Source organism: Scomber japonicus, chromosome 22 (genome assembly GCF_027409825.1).
Source record: "Scomber japonicus isolate fScoJap1 chromosome 22, fScoJap1.pri, whole genome shotgun sequence".
Classification (NCBI taxonomy): Eukaryota; Metazoa; Chordata; class Actinopteri; order Scombriformes; family Scombridae; genus Scomber; species Scomber japonicus.
The window spans coordinates 17,129,770-17,154,053 of record NC_070599.1 but is presented as its reverse complement, the minus strand read 5'-3'; the positions used below and the strand labels follow the sequence as shown (position 1 = coordinate 17,154,053).

The 24,284-nt window shown below is 42.6% G+C and overlaps 1 protein-coding gene across 1 annotated transcript; it reads left to right on the top strand.

Moving 5' to 3' along the window:
• The first annotated feature begins 788 nt into the window (after positions 1-788).
• On the top strand, positions 789-23,649 carry acin1b (apoptotic chromatin condensation inducer 1b). The gene is made up of 17 exons (XM_053343596.1): positions 789-953; positions 4,770-4,835; positions 4,993-5,104; positions 5,447-5,517; positions 5,782-7,089; positions 7,554-7,636; positions 13,169-13,295; positions 17,536-17,581; positions 18,653-18,798; positions 18,975-19,121; positions 19,546-19,720; positions 19,892-20,037; positions 21,040-21,147; positions 21,516-21,623; positions 22,169-22,538; positions 23,091-23,188; positions 23,277-23,649. Exons 1-17 carry the CDS (start codon positions 819-821, stop codon positions 23,595-23,597), a joined length of 3,567 nt encoding a protein of 1,188 aa, XP_053199571.1. The 5' UTR covers positions 789-818; the 3' UTR covers positions 23,598-23,649.
• Positions 23,650-24,284: the final 635 nt, after the last annotated feature.

The following is a 24,284-nucleotide window of genomic DNA, read 5'->3' as shown; positions in this document are numbered from 1 at the left end:
AGTTGCTTAAATGTTCCATATACACATCCTTCACCAGGGGAGATTTTACTAGGTGATTTATACTGAACAAAAATGTTTTTGTTTTTTTGGAGGGGGGGGGGGGGGAGTTATGGTAAGTTACAGGTATTATATATGGCTGTGTTTACTTTTGTATGACAGTTTTCTACACTACGTGAACTTATCTGAGTCAGTTATCCATATTTGCTGGGAAGTGAATCTGTTTTGACATTTTTCTCCTACAGACCTACATCTCTTTACTTTTAAACACTACATTTGATGTCTGTCTTGTATTCCTGAGAATGCACAAATACATCTTTTACAGTTATGCAAAAAATGTGTGTGGATTATTGAGTATTGCAGTATGTGTTTTTATCTGCAGGATGAGACTGGGGAGCGGGTAGTAAAATTACACGATTAGTTAAACACGATATATGGGATAAATAATTTTAACCCTAAAACAGGCAACATGCACCAGGAGATACACATGTACTTTAAAAAAATAATAATAATAATAATAATTGGGGCAACGTTTCCTGGTGGAGACTCATGAAATCCAAAATATTTTTAAAATTATTTGTGGAAATGTTTTACAAACATCTCATTTTCCACTCCTGGCTGTTTAAGGGTTAACATTTTAAATAAAGTTTGATAAATGAGTGCGACTAGCGTTGAAATTGTCACACTGACGTTAAAAACTGCCACAGAGCTGTCATTGTGATTCGGCCGAGCCCGAGCGTTTCCGGAAACTACCGAGTGGTGACGCCGAGCAGCAGCCGTAGCGACGCTCGCCGGAGTTTACACAAGCGAAGGGGAGCAAAATGGCGGACGAAGATATTACGCTTGATGGAAAACCTCTACAATCGCTCCGAGTCGCGGATTTAAAAACCGCCTTGGAGCAAAGAAACCTGCCGAAAAGCGGGCAGAAAAACACACTCATTAAGCGACTGAAAGGGGTGAGTTTTGTTCCTGCGTTTTGTTACGGACGCCTGTGTCGAGTCTGGCTAAGTTTAACAGGAGGCGAGAGGCGGGGGTTGGCGGGGGGGCAGTTAACATTAGAGGCCGTTGTAACGGTGTGTGTGTGTGTGTGTGTGTGTGTGGGCTCGGAAGCGGGAATACATAAACCTCCCTCCGGTACACGTTATATTATATTATGCATAAACAACTCTTTCTGTTTGCGGTTACTTGTAGTTGACCGACTACCGCGACCGAGTGTAACTACTTTGGTGCGCCGTGTTGCTCACAGTTGAAGAGTGTGCACCTGTCAAGTCGAGGCCTAAGCTGAGTGTAAAGCGAGCAGAGCCGCACATAGTGTACAGTACAACACCGTGAACGCGCTCACTCCCTATGCGCGCGCGTGTATGTGTGTGTGTTGGGAGGTGACGGCGGCGCGCTTCGGAACGTAAACACAATTTTAAACGCTTTACTATTGCGCGCAATTTTTTTATTTTTTTTGCGTAAAACTTGATTTTTTTACGTGCGGTTAGGATTGTTTTGCAGAAGACGTTCAGCCTATAAACAGCCGTGTGTGTCAAATCCGGATCCAGGGTTTTAGATCTTAACATGTGACCAGACATTCAAAATAATGCCTCAGATTAGATTATATTTTAATCATTTAATTAACTAAAATCTCATATAACTTTTCACTTGTATGTTGTTTCTATATTTTTATTTTTATTTTTTTATTATTAAACTTTTTATTTGAAGAAAAAATAGGTTGCCCTTAATTTTGTATACATGTCATGAAGTCTTCTCGTCAAACCAGATATGGAGAGAAGAATTAATTAAAAAATAAAGAAAGAAGAATTCACATCATTATAAAAGTTAATGATGTAAGCACTGTTTCCCAGTTAACTCTTCACTTATATGTTGTTTGTATATTTTTTATTTTTATTTTTTATTATTAAACTTTTTATTTGAAGAAAAAATAGGTTGCTCTTAATTTTGTATACATGTCATGAAGCCTATCGTCATTATTTGTTTTTATTTAAAAAAGTTAAATATGAAAGCATCTGTATCTCAGGAACTTCTGCATATTGCACATGTATTTACACCTAGATTGTTATTACCATATAGTATTATTTATTTCACTCATTTGATCACTTTCATCCTTGATCGCAGGAACTTATTTGTATATTTGTATTTTAAAAAGTTAATGATGTAAGCACTAGTACTAATTGAAATACACACATTACATTTTCAAACTTTTCTAAATGTTTCATGTTTATGTTGCAAATCATGGACTATGAAGTTACTATATATGCTTCCTCCCTGGTATAGGATAAACCATTTTCCAATAAGTCTACATATATAAAATCCACATGGTTCTACAACCTCACAGCGAGGCATGGGGAGGCTGTTTTGGATGTTTACGGAAATTACCAAATTAAGTTATATGCCCGATATAAGGTTAAAAAGTTAAAGATGGAAGTACTGTTTCAAAGCCTTCTGCTCACTGCAGGAATAAAATTAATCTCAGGAGCTTCTGCATATTACACATTTATAAATTGCAGATTTATTTACATTTATAGAGATTGTTTACTGTATATAGTATTTTATTTTATTTCAGTTATTTTATCACTTTCACCCTTACTCTGCTACCTTCTCCACTGTACTGCTGTGTGAATTTGAATTTCTCTCAAGGGGGATAAATAAAGATACAGCTTATCTTATGTTGATTAATTACACTTGTTATAATATAAAAAAAAAACTCTAAACAATCTTGTAACAATTTCCTAGTTTTCTTCGTCTTACATGAGAACAAATTGAATATCTTTGGAACATTTAGTCATATGTTGCGCTTTAGGTCATTTCAATGGACTCTTTTCACTTCATTTTTCTTAACAAATGATTAATTGGGAAAATATTAATTACACTTAAATACACTGAAACACTGTATGTCACAATGCAAAACATATTTAAGGTTAAAATATAATGCTACAGTAAATTATACATTAGCTGATGAAAAATCCAGGGAGTGTAGTAAGTAATAAAATCACAGTGGAGCGTCCCCGACATCTCTCAGGTTTCTTTTTCATGATTTTCATATATTCAAAACACTTGTCTGTATTGGGCCAGAGTGTGGCTGATATTAGATTGAAATCATGTGTAAATGAGGCTGTGCTGGGGCGGCACGTTTAGGTAGTGGTGCTCTCACTAGACATGTTGCTCATGAAACTTTGCACTTAGATTTTTGAAAGAGGAAGCACAGATGAATAAGTAATAGGGCTGGGCGATATGGCCTTTTACTAATATCCCGATATTTTTAAGCCATGTCACGATACACGATATATATCTCGATATTTTGCCTTAGCCTTGAATTAACACTTTGATGCATACAATTATGTCAGTATGATGATTCTACATTAAAACATTGTTCATACTACATTAATATATGCTGATTTTAAACATTCATGCCAAAAGCGTAAATCACAACTAAACAAATTCATCAAAACTGTATTTATTAAAGAGTTATTAAGCAGTGGCACAAACATGTCATTTCAAAACAAATAAAGTGTCTTTTATGCATGATGTAACTAATATGACATATCAAAATAACACTAAATTAAAGTGCACATTTTGTGCATAATGCCACTAGGATATAAAGGTAGAGCTGTCTCTGCTAGGTAGATTATATCAAGTGTGTCGATGATCTTTCTGAAACCGGGCTTTTAACCACACACACTGGGGCCATGTCTTTCTCTGTGTGGTGTGTTACTGCGGACGTTATCTCCTTCTGTTTTTGACTATTTTAGTCGTATTGCTGTTCTGGAAAAAGAAGACGCCAGACTCAGTTGCGTCAGTGCTGGTTGCTTCGGCACTTTCTTCAATATGTCACTGGCCGGAGATGTGCTCTTGCAGAATTTCAAGCACACATGGTGATATAACTTTGTTGTACTACCAGCTTTTGTGGTGACGCTTTTATGGCATACTTTACATATTACGGTTTGTTGTTCAACGTCCTCCCTCTTGTACCCAAACCACCGCCAGATGATGGATCCTGAATTGTTTTTTTGGGAATTAAATCTCCCTCCTCCACTTGTCCATATCACCTGCTGCTCCCGCGACCTGAGATCGCTGCTACTGCTGCTACATGCTACCGGGCATATGACGTTGCACGCACAACAGAATGTGATGTACGTAACTAGGTGCGCTTGTTTTATCTCTCTGTGCGGAGAGATGAGAGTGAGAGACCTGTAGTTCAACGGGCCGCGACTAAAAACAAACTGCGTGTAAATTGAATGTATACTCGAGTATTCACGATATAGTCATTTTCTACATCCCACAGAGAACAAGCCGCGATACATCGAGTATACTCGATATATCGCCCAGCCCTAATAAGTAATATTCATTTTATGTATTTAATTTGAATAAAGATGCAATTTGATATCACTCCATACAAACTGAGTAATATATAACCGAGTATTTGAAATCTGAGTGTTCATCCCTTTTTCATTCTGATTAATAGTGAAGTAGCTGTGTGCCTTTGTAAAAAACCTGCTGGAGTATTTCAGTGTTTTCAGTATGTTGCCTATACTGGATTTTATTTTGTATTCATTTAGTGAGTTATCTTTTTTGTTGTTTTCAAGTATGTGACCCCATTTTTCATTAAATATTCAAAATCACTGTTTTATAAGACAAAGCAGGTTTTATAATTGAGTCACTGAAGTAGCCGGTAAATAAATAAAAATATTAAGTAAAATTGTACATATGAGACGCGATGTGATATAATTTATTAATTTAAAATAAATCCCATTCCTTGTTCCCTGCAGGCTCTGATGCTTGAAAACCTGCAGAAGTCGTCCTCCTCTCACAGTGGGCTGCAGCCCAACTCTCAGGTAAGAGGACATTTTTGAAGATGAGTTAATTTGTCTCTCATTCAACAACAAAGGTTTGGTTATTTTGGGCTTTGTAGAGAAACACGACTCCTTTGCTTTTTGCTTACAGCATGTAGATTGTTATAAAGTGTTTTTTGTGTACTGTTTTGTCTTGAAGATAGGGGAGGAGATGAGCCAGAATAGCTTCATAAAACAGTACCTGGCCAAGCAGCAGGAGCTCCTTCGACAGAGACTTGAGAGAGAGGCCCAGCAAGAGGAAGAGGCTGATGGTACAACACACACATAAACACAACGACACAGTATAAACACCACAGTCATGAATCAGATGAGAATGTGTCTGCCACATGAAAGAAAGAACTGGACATTCTCTCTTTCTCTTTCTCTTTCTCCTTCTCCTTCAGCAGTCTTGTTAATTTGTGTACTTCAAACATTTGTACTCATTTAGTTTCATGTAAATGTTCTATCAACGTGCTCATAAATGTTTTTATAATATCAACTGACTGAAGCTAAATTTAGGACATTGAAAAGTTTGGGAATCATGCATTACAGCTCAAATTAAGTTCTATATATCTCTTCTATATATACCAACCTTACATGTCTCCCTCTAACAGAAAGCCCAGCAGTGCCGGAAGAGGATGAAGATCACTCAGAGGACAATGAGAGCGCTTCTTATCCTGACAAGGTCAGTATCTTTCAATGAGGAAGAACTAAGAACTTCTCCTTCAGGAAACATTTAAGCTGCTACACATTGATCATATGTTTCATCTCCTTCAATCTTCTACTTAAAACGCAAAATTGAGACGTTTTTTGCAATGTTCGTCGTAAACTGTCGTAAAAATCTGAAATACTTTTTTACTACATGGACATTAAAACAGAACACATGTAGTTATCTCAAGGGCATCATATTTTCTCACAGACTGATTCAATTTTTTTTGTGCCCCGGCAGCATCATCCCAAAATCTCTCAGCCCCCACTCACCAGGACGGAGGAGAGGGGAGGAGGATCAATGATGGGTCATGGGAAGATGGCAAGTGGGCCTGATGTGGGTCCTGCTCCAACCACGCAGCGAGCCTCCTTTCATCAAGGACACAAGGAGCCACCGGCCCCGTCTCCTCCCCGCGCCGTAGCCTCCCTGTCAGTGCGCGTCCTGGGCCAGCCGGACCGCCAGGGGCTGCCCCCTGCCGTGTCCCGAGCCCAAGAGAAGGAGGGCACCGCACCCAGTGAACCCGGCTCAGCCCATCCTGTCCTCCACCTCAGCCGATCAGCCGGCGTCGTATCAGGAGGTCGTGTCCAGGAGGACAGCAATGAAGATGACGACGGTGATGACGAGAGCGAGGATGATGATGATTGGGGGCCTGGTCCCGGTCCCGGCGGGTCACGAAGAGGCAACAGAGTTCCTCCACCACCGCAACAGATGCCCCCTAGTGGCCCAGCGGCAAGCGCAAGATCCAAACGCAAGCTTCAGCCTCCGCAGCACATCCCACCACCGCAGGTACTCGAGACCCCGATGCAGCTGCGCCACCCCACTCCTCCTCCCTCTCCACCACCCAACCTGTTCCCCCTCCCCGACACTCCCAAGCAGAGCCCCCCAGACAACCAGGAGGGAGAAGACCCAAGGGCTGCAGCTGTCCCACCTTCCACCATGCAGAGGCAGGACTCTGAATCCAGCTCCGGTTCCAGCAGTCCTGAGCCCCCTGTGAAGCGCAGACCAGGACCCCTTTCTCTGCTGGTCCACAAGATGGAATCAGAGGGGGCTTTCCGGGCAGGCGAGACCACCTCAGCTGTGACCGTGTCCGGAGAGGCCGCACACTCCAGTACCGGGTCTGTCATCTCAGTGGCAGCCACCAGACCCACTGAATCTCAGCTGCAAATACTGGAGAGAAAGAAGCAACAAGAGAACAAAGAGCTGGAGGAAGAGAGGCGACTGGCGGAGAAGAGAGAGAGGGAACGACAGAAAGAGCAGGAGGAAGAACGAAAGAAAGAGGAGAGGGAGAGAGAGAAGAAGCGTTTGGAAGAGGAGAAGGAAAAGGAGAGGAAACGACTCGAGGAAGAGGAGGAGAGAAGAAAGAAAAGACAGCTGGAGGAAGAGCGGGAGAAGAGACAGCAGGCGGCCAACAGAGAACTGATGGCTAAGACCAAGGCCCAAGATTCAGGTTCCTCATCTGATTCCGACTCCAAATCCGACTCTTCATCACGCTCATCTCAATCGTCTTCCTCCGCCGGGGAGAAGCCTCGTCCTGCCAGGCAGCTGAAGGTCAGTGATCAAGATCTGCGAGCTGTACTGTTTGTAAACCCGATGTCGTGCCACGCTAATGTTGATGCACCAGTGTTTGAGCACGAGTAAAAATATTAACATTTGTTTTTACAATATACAAGTCAGATTATTCCAGAAGATTGGCTTCTTTTTTAAGATTTCTGCTGTGCATTTAAAAGACAATTAGCTTTTTTATGACTTATACTGACATTCAATTTTGGGTCAGTGATGCCTTTTTTTGGTCAATTTTTTTTTTTTTTAATGTGTGGAACGAGCATAATATCACTTCTTTTAATCCATTTTGAGAGAATATATTAAAGGATTATGGCAAGAATGTCCAAGTGGTGATGGAATACAATGTTTCTAAATATTAAATTTAATCTGGGGAATCATGTCAATCACTGACATTACACACACACTTACATATTGCCTTTTAATGTGTTTTATTTTCAATCATCTCACAGAAAACTGACCAGGGACGAGAGCCAGATGATGAGAAAAAGACGAAGCTGAGTAAAGGGGCAGAGAAAGAACACCTCAAAAAAAGGTCAGTAACATTCACTTTAAGTACAAATAACCTCTTTGTCCAGTGAAATCAGGTCTTCAAATCATTTGTGGCCGAAGTTGAAAAGTTACACCAGCAAAAAAAGTCATTATTAATTTGCATCTGAACACACCACCTCCTTGCTTTCTGTCTCAGATCATTACTTTGTGATGTGTGTTATTCTGTAATGTGATGTGAGACATTCTTAGGACTTTGTAGATAATATATTTTCTTAAAATTATGATCCTAACCCTCCACACTTTGCATTTTTATATCAAGAAATCTTTCATATATTGAACTATAAGGCGGGGACTCTCTTTATGTATGTCTATATTGTCTTTGCATATCTCGAGAACTATTTATCTTACCTACTTCACACTAGGTGGGTGCGTTGTTGACAAAGTGAAGCATTGAGTGTGAAGTTTTGTTTGAGTGAGAAATATTAAAGGTGTGATTAAAAGCTGATCTTGAACCTCTCCTATCTGGCGGCCACGATTTTCATAACAACCGTTCATCTGATCACCTTCATACTTGGCGGATTTGTTGCTGAGGACCCGAGGAAGTGCAGTGTTAAGTGTAAAGTTGTTTGAAATGAACAGTTCTCAGAAAATACCGGAGGAGAGGGAGGCCGGAAACTACCGAGAGAACACGAGCCTCCCTGAATCGACACACAGCGGCCGATACAGAAAACACATGAAGGAAATAAGATTCACACAATCTTATTTAAGGAGAAAATTCACCTCAACGACACTTAAAAATGGAAGTCTTTATCTGTCTGTATATATGTGTGTGTGTGTATTCACCACAAATGATCGATTTCACACTTTGCTGTTTGGATGAAAGTGGCAAGCAGCGATACTGGGGCTCAATCATCTTAAACAGGTGTGTTTAACGTGTATATTTTAATTTCAGTTGTACTGTAGCTGACAAAACCCACCAAAAATATCCATCTTTTCATAGAGAATAACAAATTATAAAGGATATGAGGAGGTTTTTGTTAGGCCACTAGATTGCCTAATCACATTTATACAGTATATAATATTACAACAGCAGCATGTCTGAATATTTTGGTGGATCAGCTGATCTTTATTTAATTTATCAGCTCTAATAAGTTGGATTTTCATAATATGAAGTCCTGTTACACTGTAGTTTGTTGCTTGAGTTGTGATGTTTTAATTGAGGCTGTTAAAATTATATATGCCTTGAGGATTATTTGACATAATTTAAAGACAGTAAAACATGTCTACAGCTTAGGGAAACAAATAGTGTTGATGGAAATGACAGCAGCATACCTCCATTTGCTCTTGAGCCTGAATGGGTTGTAAACTCGGTGCTCCTAAGTTAATAATAGCAGGTTGTATTTCTTGTCAGGCGTTTGATGCGGCAGCCCTACAACCAGCGTGGCTCTTTTCTCTTGGGAGGGGGTGTAAGGGGTCCTTGTTCGCCTTGCCCCCTTTTTTTGCTTTTTTCCCCGTGTAATTTCCTCTCCTTGCTGGCAGCACTCCGCGTTTCAGCTCACTCGGAGTCACCATTTCTTCTCGTTTTATGAGTGCTTTAATGTTGAAAAATCCTTAAACCGGAAGGTAGTTTGCTGCACTCCGGCTCACTTGACGCTGGTTTCTTGAGCCAACATGGCCGCCATGCATGCATTGCATCCCTGATAGCGACGCAGTGATCGGCTAACCAGCAAGCAGGATCAACCACGGCCGGCGTTTATTTTTTATCGTATTATTTTTATATTTAAAAAAACTCGCGTCCCCGGTTTCCAGCCACGCCTGACCGGCTCAACCTCTACCGATAACCGGTGACTCTCCATCCGCTGGGGGTTCCCTCCGTCCCGGGGCCGGCCACAATGCTGTCCGAAGGCAACAAAAACGGGTAAGAGTGAGCCAGAGGGCGACAGTAGGTTTCAGGTTGGTGAATGTACTTTCACACCTCTTATCTAGAAAGCAACCGGAGGGAGGGAGGGGAGGGGGGTACATCAGTCCCGGTGTCCCCTGCTCGTTAAATATCATGTCATGCCGGTTCACATACCGGCCTGGTCATGTTACATGTGAGGAGGACTTGGGGTGGGGACCGCAGTGAGTGAGAGGCTTTTGTTGGGTGCTTTTTTTTTTTTTTTGGTGGGGTGAGGAGGAGGAGGAGGAGAGGTACAGGGGGGAGGGGGGAAGGGGGGTCTCCCTGCTTTGATAAGAGCTTAAAATAGCTTTTACATTTAAAGAATACACTGATGAATAAATGATAAGCTCAGGTTTAATGGTGTACTGGCGTAAATCATGCAGGCAGTGATTTCTACCCCTCCTCTCTCTCTCTCCTTCTCCCTCCCTCTCCTTCCTTCTGACCTTAACATATCCTATCATGGGATTTTTAACCTAGAATGTAATTTTAACCCTCTCTTTTATCCCCAAATAGACACATCCTCAATTTGTTTTCTATTAAATTGGACCACAGTGTGCTGCATCTTGTTGGCCAGCCCCACAGTATTTGTATTTTTTTATTTATTTATTTTTGGGTTTTGTGTGGCTGTAGCTCTTAATGATCTCACTGTAGTCAAGGGAGATCATTAAAGCAGACATCTGTTAGCTGTACAGTCAGTGTGAGTGGGCCCTTATGGTGTGATATAATTCTCCCAGCTGGCACCGGCACTCACACTCCTCTCATCGTCCCTTTTGGGAGCCTGACTACATGTCTGATTTGATCGGTGACAGTGTGGTGATGTTGTTTTTTTTTAATGGTCTGTTTTTATGGTTGATTGAGACATTATCGGCCACTTTCTGCATTATGCATTTCACAGATTTTGATCATCCTCCTCAAGTTTGATCTCTCCTTCAGTCTCATGATATCAATATAAAGTTTTTAGATGTAGATCAAAGTGGCTTCAATATACAGACGCAGTTATTCACTCTCTCTTTCTATCTCAGTGATCATTACATCACCTTGGCATCATGGCCTTTTCCCACCCCTTGCTCCTGATCCTAAGGGGGTTATATTTGTAGTTGACATCTGCCTCGCTTTATAGTCTATGCAGGTGCTCCTACAGTCCTACCCATGAGTCCCACACACACACACACACACACAGACACAGACACACAATTGACATCGACATCCACACCTTGGCCAAATGAGGAGAAGACTCAGAGTGGTGTGTGTGTGTGGAGGAGGGGTAAATGCTGTCCTGCCTACACGTATTCGGTGCCAGTGACTAATCTCCAGAGAAAAAGGTTGAACCAGCTCTCGTAACCCTCTGGGTAGATTTCAGTGCGTTACAGTCCCTTCCCTCCTTGTCCCTTTTTTATTTTTTTTAAAGACGTCGTGGACCTCTGCCAGTGGCCGCTTTTTACATGTCACAGAGAAAGGTAAAAGCTGAGATTGAGACTGTCTGAGCTGGCGAGTGAGACCGCGTGAGTAATTACCAGCAAGATGATACCTTCCTTGAAAACGAAAGGGAGGGCATGGGTTTAATTAACTAGTTTAAAACAAAAGACATTGATTTTTATTATTATTATTTTATTTATTTATTTATTTTTTTGTTGGAAGTGACTCAGTGTTTTAGTCAGAGAGATACCTCTAGGGGTCAAATTGGACACCTAAACACATCAATCTTTGAGTCAGCGCCCTATTTGGGTGATCAGCAGTTAGCATGGACTACTTACATATTTCGGCCACAGATGTATATACAACTTTTATGCAATAAATTATGAAACATTTTATACTGAAGCAGAGACAAAACATACAAACATGCTGTAGAGATCAGTGTAGTTTTTTTTTTTTGATGGAAATGAAAGCACTTTTTAAAATGAATTATTCATCTCCATTTCCATTCAAATGCTAATTACGGAGCGCAATCTAAAAGACACAAAAAAACAAAGAAATAACCGCAATGAATCAAACAGTAGAGGCGAAGGTGCTGTGTGATGGAGAGAGAGAGAGAGAGAGAGGGGAATGCTAGTGGATGTGATTCTCCCACCTACAGGGTGCCGCCGCCTGGGTGTCTGTGTCATCACACGGAGGTAGCGGAGGAGGTTTTTGATAGCGCAGGTAAGGGGAAGACGGGGTGTAGCTAAAAATATATTAATTGCCTCTGCTTGGTTTGATTCTGTCTTTGATATAGAAGATAAAATAAAGTAAAAGCACATCTAAAGAAACGTTTGGCTGTGTGAGGTCTGACTCATAGCAGCTACAAAGCACGACCATCTTTAGCTGAATTAGAGGTGGAGTTCTTTTTTTTTTTCTTCAATAATGACCCAGCACGGATCAGATGAAGATCACACACACACACACACACACACACACGCACGCGCTGTCAGCTGTGTGTCTTAGACTACAAGTTCGTTTGAGGAGTGTTTGTGACCCTGGGTGTCAGTTAGCTGGTGAGTTATTTATAGCGTGAGTGACCCAGATCACCGGCCTCCGGCACCCTTCCTCTGACTCCTGCAGTGTTTTCCTATTTCTCGTCCCGCACATCGTTTTGTCTCTCCTCTCAGACTCAACACTCGCATCGACTGCTCGCTAAAAGCTGAGCTCAAAGGCAGCGTCTGGATTGAGTTCAATGAAGGCTGCAGCTAAAGATGCTCATTTGTGATTAATCGCTCGGGGGATAAAATGTTAGATTATAACGATTAATGACTTCTACAGGTAACATTGTTTGACCAACACACACTAAAGGCTAAAGATATGAAATCTATTATAAGAAAAAGAAAAGCAGCAAATCCTCACAATTTAGAAGCAGTAACGGTGTTTTTGGCATTTTTGCTGGAAAAAACACTTAAATTAACAAAACAGTTCCAGATCATTTTTCTGATCATTAATTTGGAGTTTGATTTATATCATCATTGATCCAGCCACCATAAATGAGAATGAAGACTTCATTTTCTTGAGTTAAATATTAGCGCCCGGCCATTACTTGATTTTTGGGGGCAGATACAAACAATAAAGAGTAAAAACCTTCCTGTATCGATATGTCATATTTTTTGTAATGATCCTTTAAATGTAGTTAACCACTTGTGACAAAGATATGTAATGAAGACGTGAAATTCAGTTTGACAATAATCTCCTGTCAATCAAGGATGATTAGCAGTTAACTGGTGTTTTCAGGTATAAACTTTAACCTGAGCAAAGTGTTACAGTGTAATAAAATCTGATGGGAAAGTAAAGATGCCGGTTGGTTTGTCTGTCCATCTGCTGGTGAGCGCAGCAGTCGCACCCGCTCAGATGTTGTTAGGTATCCGTTTTTGGCAGCGTAACATGGAAGGTGCTGCCAGGCCCTGTCATCATGGTAATTGAGTATAATGACGGTCATTATCAGTGCCCTCTAAAACAAGGAGCCTTCATGTGTTAAATTTAAATACAATGCAATAAAAATCACATTTTCTCTCTCTCTCTCTCTCTCTCTCTCTCTCTCTCTCTCTCTCTCTCTCTCTCTCTCTCTCTCTCTCTCTCTCTCTCTCTCTCTCTCTCTCTCTCTCTCTCTCTCTCTCTCTCTCTCTCTCTCTCTCCCTCTCCCGTGTTCCCCTTCTCTTCTTCCTCCTGCTACAGCGAGGTGTCAGAGCCCAGCGCAGCCGCCGTGACCGAAGTGGAACCAGACTCCGAGGGCTCCATGGCCCAGCAGCCGGCCTCCGGAGCTGAGCCGGACAACAACAGCAACGAAGGTCGCCTGGAGGAGGTAAGGTCACTGAGAGGGTGGGGGTAGGGGTGGGGAGGGTGCACCTAAGGGTCTTTGTTCTGTCTCCCACTAACCTGCATCCTCATTCACATATAAGCATGTTTTATAGTTGGCAGCATAAATTGAGAGAGTCACTCAAAACCAACACAACCCCCCCCCCCCCCCCCGGGACATTGGAAGCTGCGGACACATTCTTTTTTGGATTATTATATCCTCTTAAATGCTCAACAGATTACAGAATTGGGACGTTTTCGCAAATGTTCGTAGGTGAACACAACAAAACAAAACAGGGGGGTTGAGTTGGAGTTGGGTCCTTGGGGGTAAATGGGAATGAACTAATCCCTTCCATCTGTGTTTTTTAATTCAACTAATACTAATAACTCATAATGAACTAGTTTACTTCCGATGATCTCTCACACACCACTCGTCTTGTCTGGGGTCCCGCAGAGCGATGTTAAAGGGAGGACGGGTAATAGTTAGTTAAATGAGACGTACGCGCTTTGTGGATTTCTGTTTCTTGTCTGTATGTTGAGAAAGTAGAAACATCAGAGGTGCCATCGATTTAGCCTTCGATGACATCATCCATTTTAATACGTTAGCTGCTAGCCGACACCGCTGTTTCATCACTGACTCGGACATGGTGTGTCGGGTTGACGAGATTCATCATATCTCAAAGTGCATAATTATAAGGTTATTAGAGACATTCACATTTAATACTGAATTATACATCAGAGAGTCCCTGTTAGTTCAATATGAAGCTGTTTGTTTAAATGCAGCTTTTATAACCCTCACAGTTTCACATAACGCTACATTACTAGCACCGAGCTCTTGACTTTTCTTATCTAGAGTAATTACATTTACTGGTGAGCTTCTGTGCTATTGAAGTTATTATCATCATGTTTTTTTGTTTTCTTTCCAATGTGTGTTTGCGTGTTTGCGTGTGTGTGTGTGTGTGTGTCGGTTGGTTTTTTTTAGTGTCCTCTGTGGGTTTGCATGAGTAATGGACCCTGACAGTATATATGTGTATGTGTGTGTGTGTGTGTGTAGAGAGATGCATCAGGGCTTGTTTCTTGCTGTTTCTTTCACCCTGTTTTCATCCTCTGGCTTGCTTCTTTTTACACTGCGTATCTCTCTCTCTCTCTCTCTCTCTCTCTCCATTTTATTATCTCTCTCTTTCTTCCCCCTCTTTTATCCCTTTCACTTTCCATCGTTTGCCTTTTTGTATCCCATCATGAACGCTTCTCTCTCTCTCTCTCTCTCACTATATATATTTATGGTGTGACTGCTGTTTAAAACCCCATTGATTGCTTTGTTATGAAGGTGCCCATGCCTCTTCCATTGCCCCTAATGGTACCTGCTGCGTACTACTACTACCACCACCACCACCAACACCTCCTCCACTCCTCCTCCTACTCCTACAACTCCTGTCCCGCTATGCCCAAGTGCGTCGCTGGTACCTGAATTAGGCCCAGAGTCTGCGACCCCCATGGCACTGAGTAAAGCCTGAGCCTGAGAGGCTGCCTCCCCCCCCGTAGTCCTCCAGTGACACGCTGAGCCAGCAGGAACTGGGGCTCGAGTCAGACCACCACCCGACAGCAGCAGCAGCAGCAGCATGAGCGGCAGCCATGGTAACTGCAGCAGCACACAGTTGTCATGGTAACCCAGCCTCAGGGGGTTGGAAGCCTGCTCGCTGATCTGAACCGGACTGGACTGTACTGCACTGCACTGTGTGTGCGGTGGTGATGAATGATGGAGGGGGGTAAGAGAAGAGCAAGGGAGGTTGTGCAACTCTCCCTCTCTCAATCCACCCGCCCCCCCACCGCCTTCCCCTCCATCTGCCATTTTGAGGATGAGCACAGTCCTTCAAGTGTCATCCTCCCAAACCTCCGACAGCCAGATGCAAGTTTGTCATTCATTCAGAGAAAAGACAGAAAGAAACTCCTCGAGATTCATTTTTGCCTCCAGTCCCACACTGCCCCCTGCCTGTGGGGTGGGGTAATGACCTGGAGGACCACTGCAGTCACCCACAGAGTGATCAGAGCTCCATCAAGATCACTGCTGGGGTTTTTAAAGCTTTTAAACACACTCCAAGAGAGTGTGTGTGTGTGAGACGTTACGATGTGGACTTATTGGTCATCGCCTGCTTTGATGAGCTGCTCGGCTTTTTTAAGGACTTCCGTTACCGAGCTATACAACCAAACTCTTACACTCTTAAAGGACTTACTGCCATGGATATTCAACACACATTAATGCATTGACAGTTTTTGTGGGTTCAGTTCACGATGACTTTCAACATTCACACTCAGGGGCCAAGAGAGCTGGATTCACTCAGCAAATCATCGCCCTCACCTTCACCAACCCTGCGGCCACACTGTCAGTGAACTCGAGTGTCACCGGGAGGTTGTGATATTCGGCGTCTGCTCCGCACCTGGTGGATGGACAACCAGTATTTATCTCTACATCCAGCTCTTCACCCGCTACACCCACAACTCCTCTGCCCTTTCATCTCGTATGATTTGAGTGTGGAGGCATTCATGTCAGTGAATACACTCAAGAAGATATCCATCAGTCTTCTTCATTTGATCTATTTCCCTGGATTGTAATTGAGCCAAAAAGAACACAAATTATTTGGATTATTTTTTCCACCTTCATTGCCATTTAAAGACTTCCTTTTTTTCCTATATTCGGCTAATTTTATGGCAATGGAAACCTCAAGAGCTGCTAAATTCAGGACTACAAATATCTTGGACAGTGAACAGAAACCTCCAGGACAAGCTGCTGTTGTTGTTGTTGTTGTGACATTTAAAACACACCCGAGTGTCTTAAAAGGCTTTTAGGACTTAATATCGGAGAACATGGACAGTTTTGTCAAAGACTGTCGACCCCAGCATCACAAAATGGATTTTTTTTTCACTCACAAATCAAAGACTTTAACAGAGTATACATCACCCATGCCCCGTCACAATCCATCACAAGACAATTTGAAACTCTTTGCTCCCCCCAAAAAAGACTGAAATGAGACTCTGTGTGTCAACCAAGAAAAAGTCCCACCACAGCCCCCCCTTCAAGACAAAAAGTCCAATCCAGTGATCAGTTCCTGTCAGCTGGCTAATCTGCACACTCATATCGAGCCCTGCCCTCACTCCTCAGCCTACTCTGATTGGATCCTTGTTGCCTAGATACAGTACACACTGTCGTGCGGTTGGGCCGTAGTCGAGCCAGTAAGGATTCAGGTGTCAAATGGTACCAGGAAATGACTTGTCATTATTCCTCTCTTTTAAAATGTTTACATTTTTAAAGGAATACCTTGTTAAAAAAACAAAAACTAAAAAAGGACTTTTCTCCTAATCTTTTTTGGTTCATTAAAAAGAGGAATTAACTCGATCCTCGTTGTAATTTTACTGCAAATTTTTGAGCCGTACTGCAGTTTTAATTTGACATTTATTTATGATACCAAGATGACGGAGCTCATCATACTTTTTAAACACTATGGTCTAATTTGACTAATCTCCGAGGCAAATTTCAGCTGCAGTACCTACACTCGTTCTGACTGATCCCTGAGCTCTCTGCACTCTGTTTTCCACCTCTGCTCCACAGAACTAAAGAACTCATAAAAAATCCAACACTTGATTCAACTACACTGCATTTTATTTACGCTAAATGGTCACAGAAATGTTCCAGATGGTACAACAAGCAAGGATAAATGCAGCAGCGTTACAACACTTGTATGTCTCGGTATTGTAAAGTGACGGGATCGACTCTGCTGGGCTCCTTCTCCCGCTCAGACTCCTGATAACAAACCACATTAAGATACGACCCAGTTTGAGTTTCACACAGGCCTCCTCTTGTCCCTAATGCACATCCTGTACTACACACACACACACACACACACACACACACACACACACACACACACACACACACACACACAAAAGACTAGATTAATGATTTATCTCAGTGTCTTTGAGCAGAGGTGGAAGGCGGAAATGTGTCTGGAGTCTCTCTGTATCGACACAGCAGAACCCCCTCTCCTTAATGTGGTACAATTGGAGTCTCCAGGCCTCTTGTTACTTTACCCCTCTCCTCCTCCTCCCCCAACTACCCCTTCCCCTCCTTCCTCCACTGTTCCTGTTTCACCTCCTCTCTGTTGTTGCCTGTTTGGGTCTGGACTCTCGGTTCTCATGTCACCCCACACCCCTGGGGTTCTGTATGTTCTCTTTCTGTCTCTCTCTTTTTCCAGAGCACCACTCCTAAGGCTTTCGCTGCTCGCAAGATATCCCTGACCAGTAAGTACAGAGGTCACTCCCGCACAATCCTCTCAACTCCTGGAACTGTCATCCTATTGGATGCATCTAAAATGCCACATGCAAAATATATTTGCGTAGCTGTAAATTAACGTTTTTGGCTTAAAAGAATCTGAAAATTATATAAGAATGGATACGAATTCACAATAATGACTTTTTAATGAGCTGTATGACATGCTGAATATGCAGGACTTAGACTTCAGTTCTTTTTATATGACCTCTACAAACAGAGCCCAACACTGAACACTTTTTAACTCTGTTTTTTAATTATTTATATGATAAGTTATGTCATTTAAAGCACAAATCTTAAGATCTTGCCAACTATAGTGATCACATCTAAACACGTGAAGAGTTTCTTTTATGGAGAATTGTGATACATGTTTATATGAGCAGTGAAATTCTCCACAATAAATTCATTTAAGAAAAAAAACTATAATCCATGTGTTTTATGTTAATACGTTACCTGCTTCATGGCACTAGTTGGTTTATCTCTACCTGCTGTTAATGTATGTATAAAGTGACTGTAGCCCAGTGACTTCTCAGAGTAGATGAGTGTGGCAGATATGTAAAATAAATTCACACTTTTCCTGGTCCGTGATGTTAATTTGAGTGTTATCCTCATATTAAAGTGTAGTGGAAACCCTGTTGCTGCCTAAATAAAAATATTTGTTCATATATTTAAAACAAAAATCCCTACTTTCTGAAATATTTATGCACACTACTTGAAAGTTAAGTCACATGGGCATTTAACTAATGTGTAGGTAGAAGTAAAAATATGTGAAAAATATATTTTATGAATGAACAAATATAGTGATGTAGTTGCAGAAAGTTATTTAATCTCCTAATTCCATTTATAAACTCTGTAAACATCAATTAGTAATCGTCAACTTTGGTAATTGTTTGGTGGAACTATTTAAACCTTTATTTTTGCATGTGGTTTCAAGCATGCAACGACGTGCCGCTAAACTTCTGTTCAGCTGAGAACAATCATCTGTTCAAGAATGTATTTTTACATCTTCTGAATTATATATATTTTTTGCCTCCTCCTCGCAGGCAGCAAGACGTCTCCGGCCACCACAGAAGGAGGAGCGGGAGAGTCCGAGACGGCGACTGCAGCAGGGAGGAAGAGGCGATGGGGCTCCAGCACGGCCGTCACCGCTAAGAAACCATCCATCAGCATCACCACCGACTCTCTGAAGGTACTGACTCAGCACAGGGACCTGGACCAGGTATCCAACGAGTGCCAGGAGGATTTAGTTAAAGCTGATTGACGGTTTAACCTCTGACATGAATTACACACTGACTGTCTGCCTTTTCTTTTCATCCCTACCGTCATTGTTCGTCTGTATGTGTGTGACTTCCTATTGTCCTCCAGTCTTTGATCCCAGACATCAAAGTCAGCCAGGAGGCCGTGGTGGAGCTGCACCCAGAGGAGCTGCAGCTGTCTGGGGACGAGGAGAATCTGGACGCCAACCGGGGCGACCAGGACAAGGGCCTCAAGATCCGGCGCACAGTCACACAGGTGAGGAGACGCTTTCGTCCTGTCATCCATCTTTTTTAAGTCGCTTCTTACTTATATCGGACAGCCTCTCCTGAGTTTCCTTGAATTGCTTTTATCTCTTTTAAATGTTTTGTCTATTCTTACTTTTCTCCTATATTTAAATGGTTTTTACTCAGTAGTTTTTATTTAATCTCATTTTAAAAAGTTATTTTATGATTTGTGTATTTTGCAGCCTTGTGAAAAACCTAAGTGGGATTTTGAATAGTGCTCAATGAATAAAGTTTATCATTACTATGAAGAGGGAATTAAAGTGTTCTTAATGTGCGCCCTAACAGAAGAACAAACTCAAGTTGAGCTTTCTGTAATGTTCGATGCCTAATTTGGGAAACTATGTTGTTGTCGAGTGTGTCTTTAAGCGTGTCACACGACTGTACTTCCTCCCCAGGTGGTCGCTGGGGGTGACGGCCAGGAGAATGGACAGGCCAACGAAGAGGAAGAAGTGGAGAAAACCGAGAGAGAGAAACAGCGCAGGACTTCCAAAGACAAAAGGAAGAACAGCGTGTCAGAGGAAGCCCCGGAAACACAGATGTCTATCAAAGTTGAAGGAGAAGCGAAGAAAGGTAAATGCCTCGGTGAAAAATGTTTGGGTTTTAATTGCTGTTGATAGCTGGTTACAAATCTACCTGCTGCCAATTATGCCTCTGGCGGCACTTCTAATTATATAACACACCTTTTTTCCTCACCTTTTCTCCACTCTTTTTTTTTTTTTTTTTTTTTTTTTTTTACCCCAGTCACCCCCAGCGACAGTCTGGTGCGTCGCTCAATCAGTCAGCAGAAGTCTGGCGTGTCCGTCACCATCGACGACCCCGTCCGCACAAACAAACAGCCCTCGCCGCCTCGTGGCAAAGTCTCAAATATCATCCATGTGACCAATCTGGTGAGTTTTGAAATCATCATAAATGCATCAAAAGTCATAAAATACAGAGAGTGGCAGATAAGATACAAATGTTTCCTCATGTTTTTTGTTTTTTGGTCAAATTTGTACCCAAAGACTAAAACTATGTGGAGCGAAAATGACATTAGAGAAAAAATCCCTTGTTTCTAAATGTACCATATAAGTGTTTTCATGAATGAGGCACATTGTGTTTGTAACCACATCATCATCATCATCCCCATAATTAGAGTCAGGAACTCTTACCCAGGTATTAGAGCGGCAGTCAAGCAGCACCTCAAGTCGGGGGCGCACTGCATGACTAAACAGACTTTGACAAGATGAGACATCACACATTTAATGACTGGCTTTTGCAGATTTTTTTAAACCTGCGTCATCAAGGTTAGACTAGTTAGACACGGATCAAAGAGTACAAGATATCTATCCCCACTCAGAGCCACACAGTCCACACACAAGACTAAAAGTTTAAAGCTGTGAGGCTCGTTATCACTTTGTTTACCAGAAAATAAACCTGGTAAATTGGACGGATTGAAAATGTACAAACAAATGCTGTTTCCTGTTTTTTTTTGGTTGTTTTTTTTTTTTTACTTTCACCTCCAGAAGGTGAAAAAAGTTTTGTCCTGAGGGTGGCACCAGAGTAAAGACATGTTGTTGCCTAAATTAAGAGTTTATCCTCTTGTCTTGTGACCGTTTGAGGACGTGTTAGATTCTGTTTGATAAACAGTGGCGTTAATCTCAAAGTACAACAGAAACCTTTGTCAATTCAATGAGGTGTTTTTTTTTTTTTTTTTTTTTTTTTTTTTAGTGTTGTGTTGGACGAGTGGAAATTGTGACCTGTTATGACCTGCATGAACAGTCAGGATCTACAAAGTCATTCAGATTAAAGTTGTCAAAAATGAATCCCATTAATCCCGCGTGGACTCAGGAAGGACAGGATGAATTTTCCATGGATCTGTTTGACCCGGATGTTTCTCTCTGATCCCGCAGGTACGACCCTTCACGCTGGGCCAGCTCAAAGAGCTGCTGAACCAGACGGGCAGCATGGTGGAAGACGGCTTCTGGATCGACAAGATCAAGTCTCACTGCTTCGTCACAGTCAGTACCAATAAATGAATCCTCCTGTCCACAGCTATCAAACAGACTTGAGCACACAGGGCCTGAATGTTGGAGTATCTCTGAGACTTTTCCATTACAGTTTATTTCTTGCATGCTGCTGAAAGTTTATATTAAAACCGTAAAATACAGTCACTGAGCTCAGACATGAATAGAGACATTCTTGTCATTGTTACTATACCTTAAAATCTATCTATCCTGTTAAATCTATGCCTGAAATAATACATTTTTTAAAGTATTTTGGACAGTTTCCATCCTTGCTTACTCACCTACTTTAACGATTTGAATGCAATTTATAATTGCAAACATTTCAGTCAGATAACGCTGTTCATCTTCTCCTGTTCTCCCAGTACGCTACGACAGAGGAGGCGGTGTCCACCAGAGCTGCTCTCCACGGAGTCAAATGGCCTCAGAGCAATCCCAAAGTCCTCAACGTGGACTTCTGTGAACAGGAAGAGGTAAAGCCTAAAAACAGCTTAACATCATGTTGGGGGAGTGTGATGAATTCACTCATTTTGCAGAATGAAATACATTCTCAGTGATTCATTTTTTAATATACTGAGGGGCAAAAAAGAGAGGATTTGTCATCATTAGACTGTTAGTAGAGCAAGAAAATGTTACTGCACTGTTTCATTACAAACATTTTTTAAAGATGTTTTTATGGGTTGTCAACTTCACCTTAAAGTGAGTAGATAAAATAAGAGAACCCTCATAGATACTGGTGTTCAAAGCTCAAAGTAAAAACTAATAAAATATTAACAGGTTTATTTTTGAAACAATATCAGATGAGCAGCCACATACTTAGTGATCCAGGTGGGGATTTGTTTTCAGCTGTAGGCAGACCATGTTTGCTTTCTGTTTGAACTGGGAAAATAGTTCCTGACCTTTCAGAGCAGAGCCTTCGTTAGCATCAAACTCATTTTATACATTAAACTATCAGATGTTTTTGTGTTTGGTGTCTCTGTATTTATTAATTTATTTCTATTCTTTTATCTTCCTGCAGGTTGACTTTCACAAAGGGATCCTGAAACCAGTGAAAGAAGAGGACCACGTCCCACAGCCCGGCGTTCCCCAGAACCGACTGCCCCCACTCATGCCCGAACGGGACAGAGAGCGCGAGCGGGACAGAGTCGTGGACAGGGAACGAGACCGCGAGCGAGACCGAGGCGTGGTGGGAGTGCGCGATCTGTGGGCGGAGCGAGAGAGGGAGATGGAGCGCCGCGAGCGGGCCCGCGGAGAGCGGGAATGGGACCGGGATAAGGTTCGGGAGTTCGCCAGACCCGGTGAGGAAGAGCGGCGCTCTCGATCCAGAGACAGAGAGCGAAGGAGGAGGGAGAGGGGCAAGAGCAAGGAGAGGAAGACTGATAAGAAGGGTGAGATGTCTTGCTGCGATGAGAACGATGGAAGAGATAAAGAGAGGAAACAGAGCGGAACAAACAGCTGATTAGATCACAAAAACATACAAAAACTGCACAAGACTGTCGACCGTATCATATGTTTAGTTTGTGTTGGTCTCTTTCTGTTAGTCATCATTTACTGAAGTTTCTACAAGAGGGTTTGAGTAGCCTGGAAAATGATCATAGCTATAATCTTTAAAATGCTGCGTTGCCTTACGTTCCCTCCGGAGCCAGTTTAAAAGGAAGAAGAAAACAAAGATTAATCAACCCTCAAATAATAAAAAAAACACATTTCTCTTACAGAAAAATGCTTCAATCAGAGTTATTTCTGTTCATGAATCAACAGAGTGAGGGGTGAAACTCTGAAATGGTGATTTTTAGAAGAAAAGACAAACACACAAGCTGTATTTATTCTCAGAATAGGACGATACATGAGGACGATAAACACATCTGTACTCTTTAGCGGTGAATTTCATCATTGCGTGTTTGTGTTGTTTAAAAAAACCTTTTGTGTTTGCTCACTAACAGAGAAGGGAGATGAACCTCCAGCGAAGCTTCTTGACGACTTGTTCCTGAAGACCAAAGCGGCTCCGTGTATATACTGGCTCCCCCTCACTGAGGAGCAGGTGGGTACCGCTCCGTTACACTGAGCCACATCAGTCTCATCGGTTTAAACGTATCTCCTGCGACTAAATCCTGTTTTTTCTCCTCCAGGCGGCGCAGAGGGTTCTGGACCGCACCGAGCGGCAAAAGGAACGCGAGCGCAGGCGCAAGGAGCAACAAGAAGAGGAGAAAAAGCGTGAGGAGGAGAAGAGAGAGGAGAGGTTGAAAACCCGCGAGAAGGAAGGCGGCGTAACGGCGAGCAGTGGAGGAGCCGGACGAGGCGCCGACGGAGACCGAGAGAGGGAGCGCGGCCGAGACCGTGAGGCAGACAAGAGGAGGGATGGCGGCCACCGACCCAGACGACCCTCCACGGGCGCCGGGAGCGGACGTCGATCCCGTAGCCGTAGCAACCCCAGAGACAGACGACGCTGAGGCGCCGAGCGGCCGCAGGGGAATACTGCAGAGAGAGAGTTGGGGGGGATGGGAGGGGGTGGGGGGGGACGCTACGTAACGGAGGAAACGGCAGACAGGAAGTCTCCCACTTGGCGACTGATTTCTCACGCCTCAAAAAAATTTAAGGAGGTCTGCTCCTCAACGTCGCCCCCTCGCCCGCCTCCACCACGCTTTAATTCGTCCACTTTGATGCCAGCGTTGTCTTCCACACACTTCTGCCATTTCCCCGCCACCTCGTCGTCCTCGTCGGTTTACACGGAAATAAAACGTTAATTACTTATTTTGTTTATAATGAAATGACGGTTCCTCCTCTCCCTCTCTTCCTCCTCCTCCTCCTCCTCTCCTGTTCTTTCTCCGTCTTCCAGAAGTAGCGTTTAACCTCCTCTAGAGAGCAGCGTTCCTCCTCGTCTCCGTGCAGTTGCTGTTTTAATTCTCCTCCGTTGAAGAAAAAGAAGCAGAGAGGGCGTTGTTTGTGTTTTTTTGTGTTTTTTCTTTTTTTTTTTTTTTTTTTTTTTTTGTTGTTGGCTCGCCTCAGCATTTTGTCCCTCTGAGGTTTGGTAGCCCGCCTCTTTATTTTAGTTCTGCGGGTGCACAGTTCCTTCCTCCTTCAAAAAACCCTGTAATAAAACCAGTCCAGAATAGATCCCTGACCTTCAAATATTTTCT

What these genes read in the sequence shown, in the direction of transcription:
- acin1b (XM_053343596.1), top strand. Translation starts at nt 819, where the DNA reads ATGGCGGACGAAGATATTACGCTTGATGGAAAACCTCTACAATCGCTC. An exon ending in TCATTAAGCGACTGAAAGGG is followed by an intron (nt 954 to 4,769) that starts GTGAGTTTTGTT and finishes TGTTCCCTGCAG; the next exon opens with GCTCTGATGCTTGAAAACCT. An exon ending in GAGGAAGACTGATAAGAAGG is followed by an intron (nt 22,539 to 23,090) that starts GTGAGATGTCTT and finishes GCTCACTAACAG; the next exon opens with AGAAGGGAGATGAACCTCCA.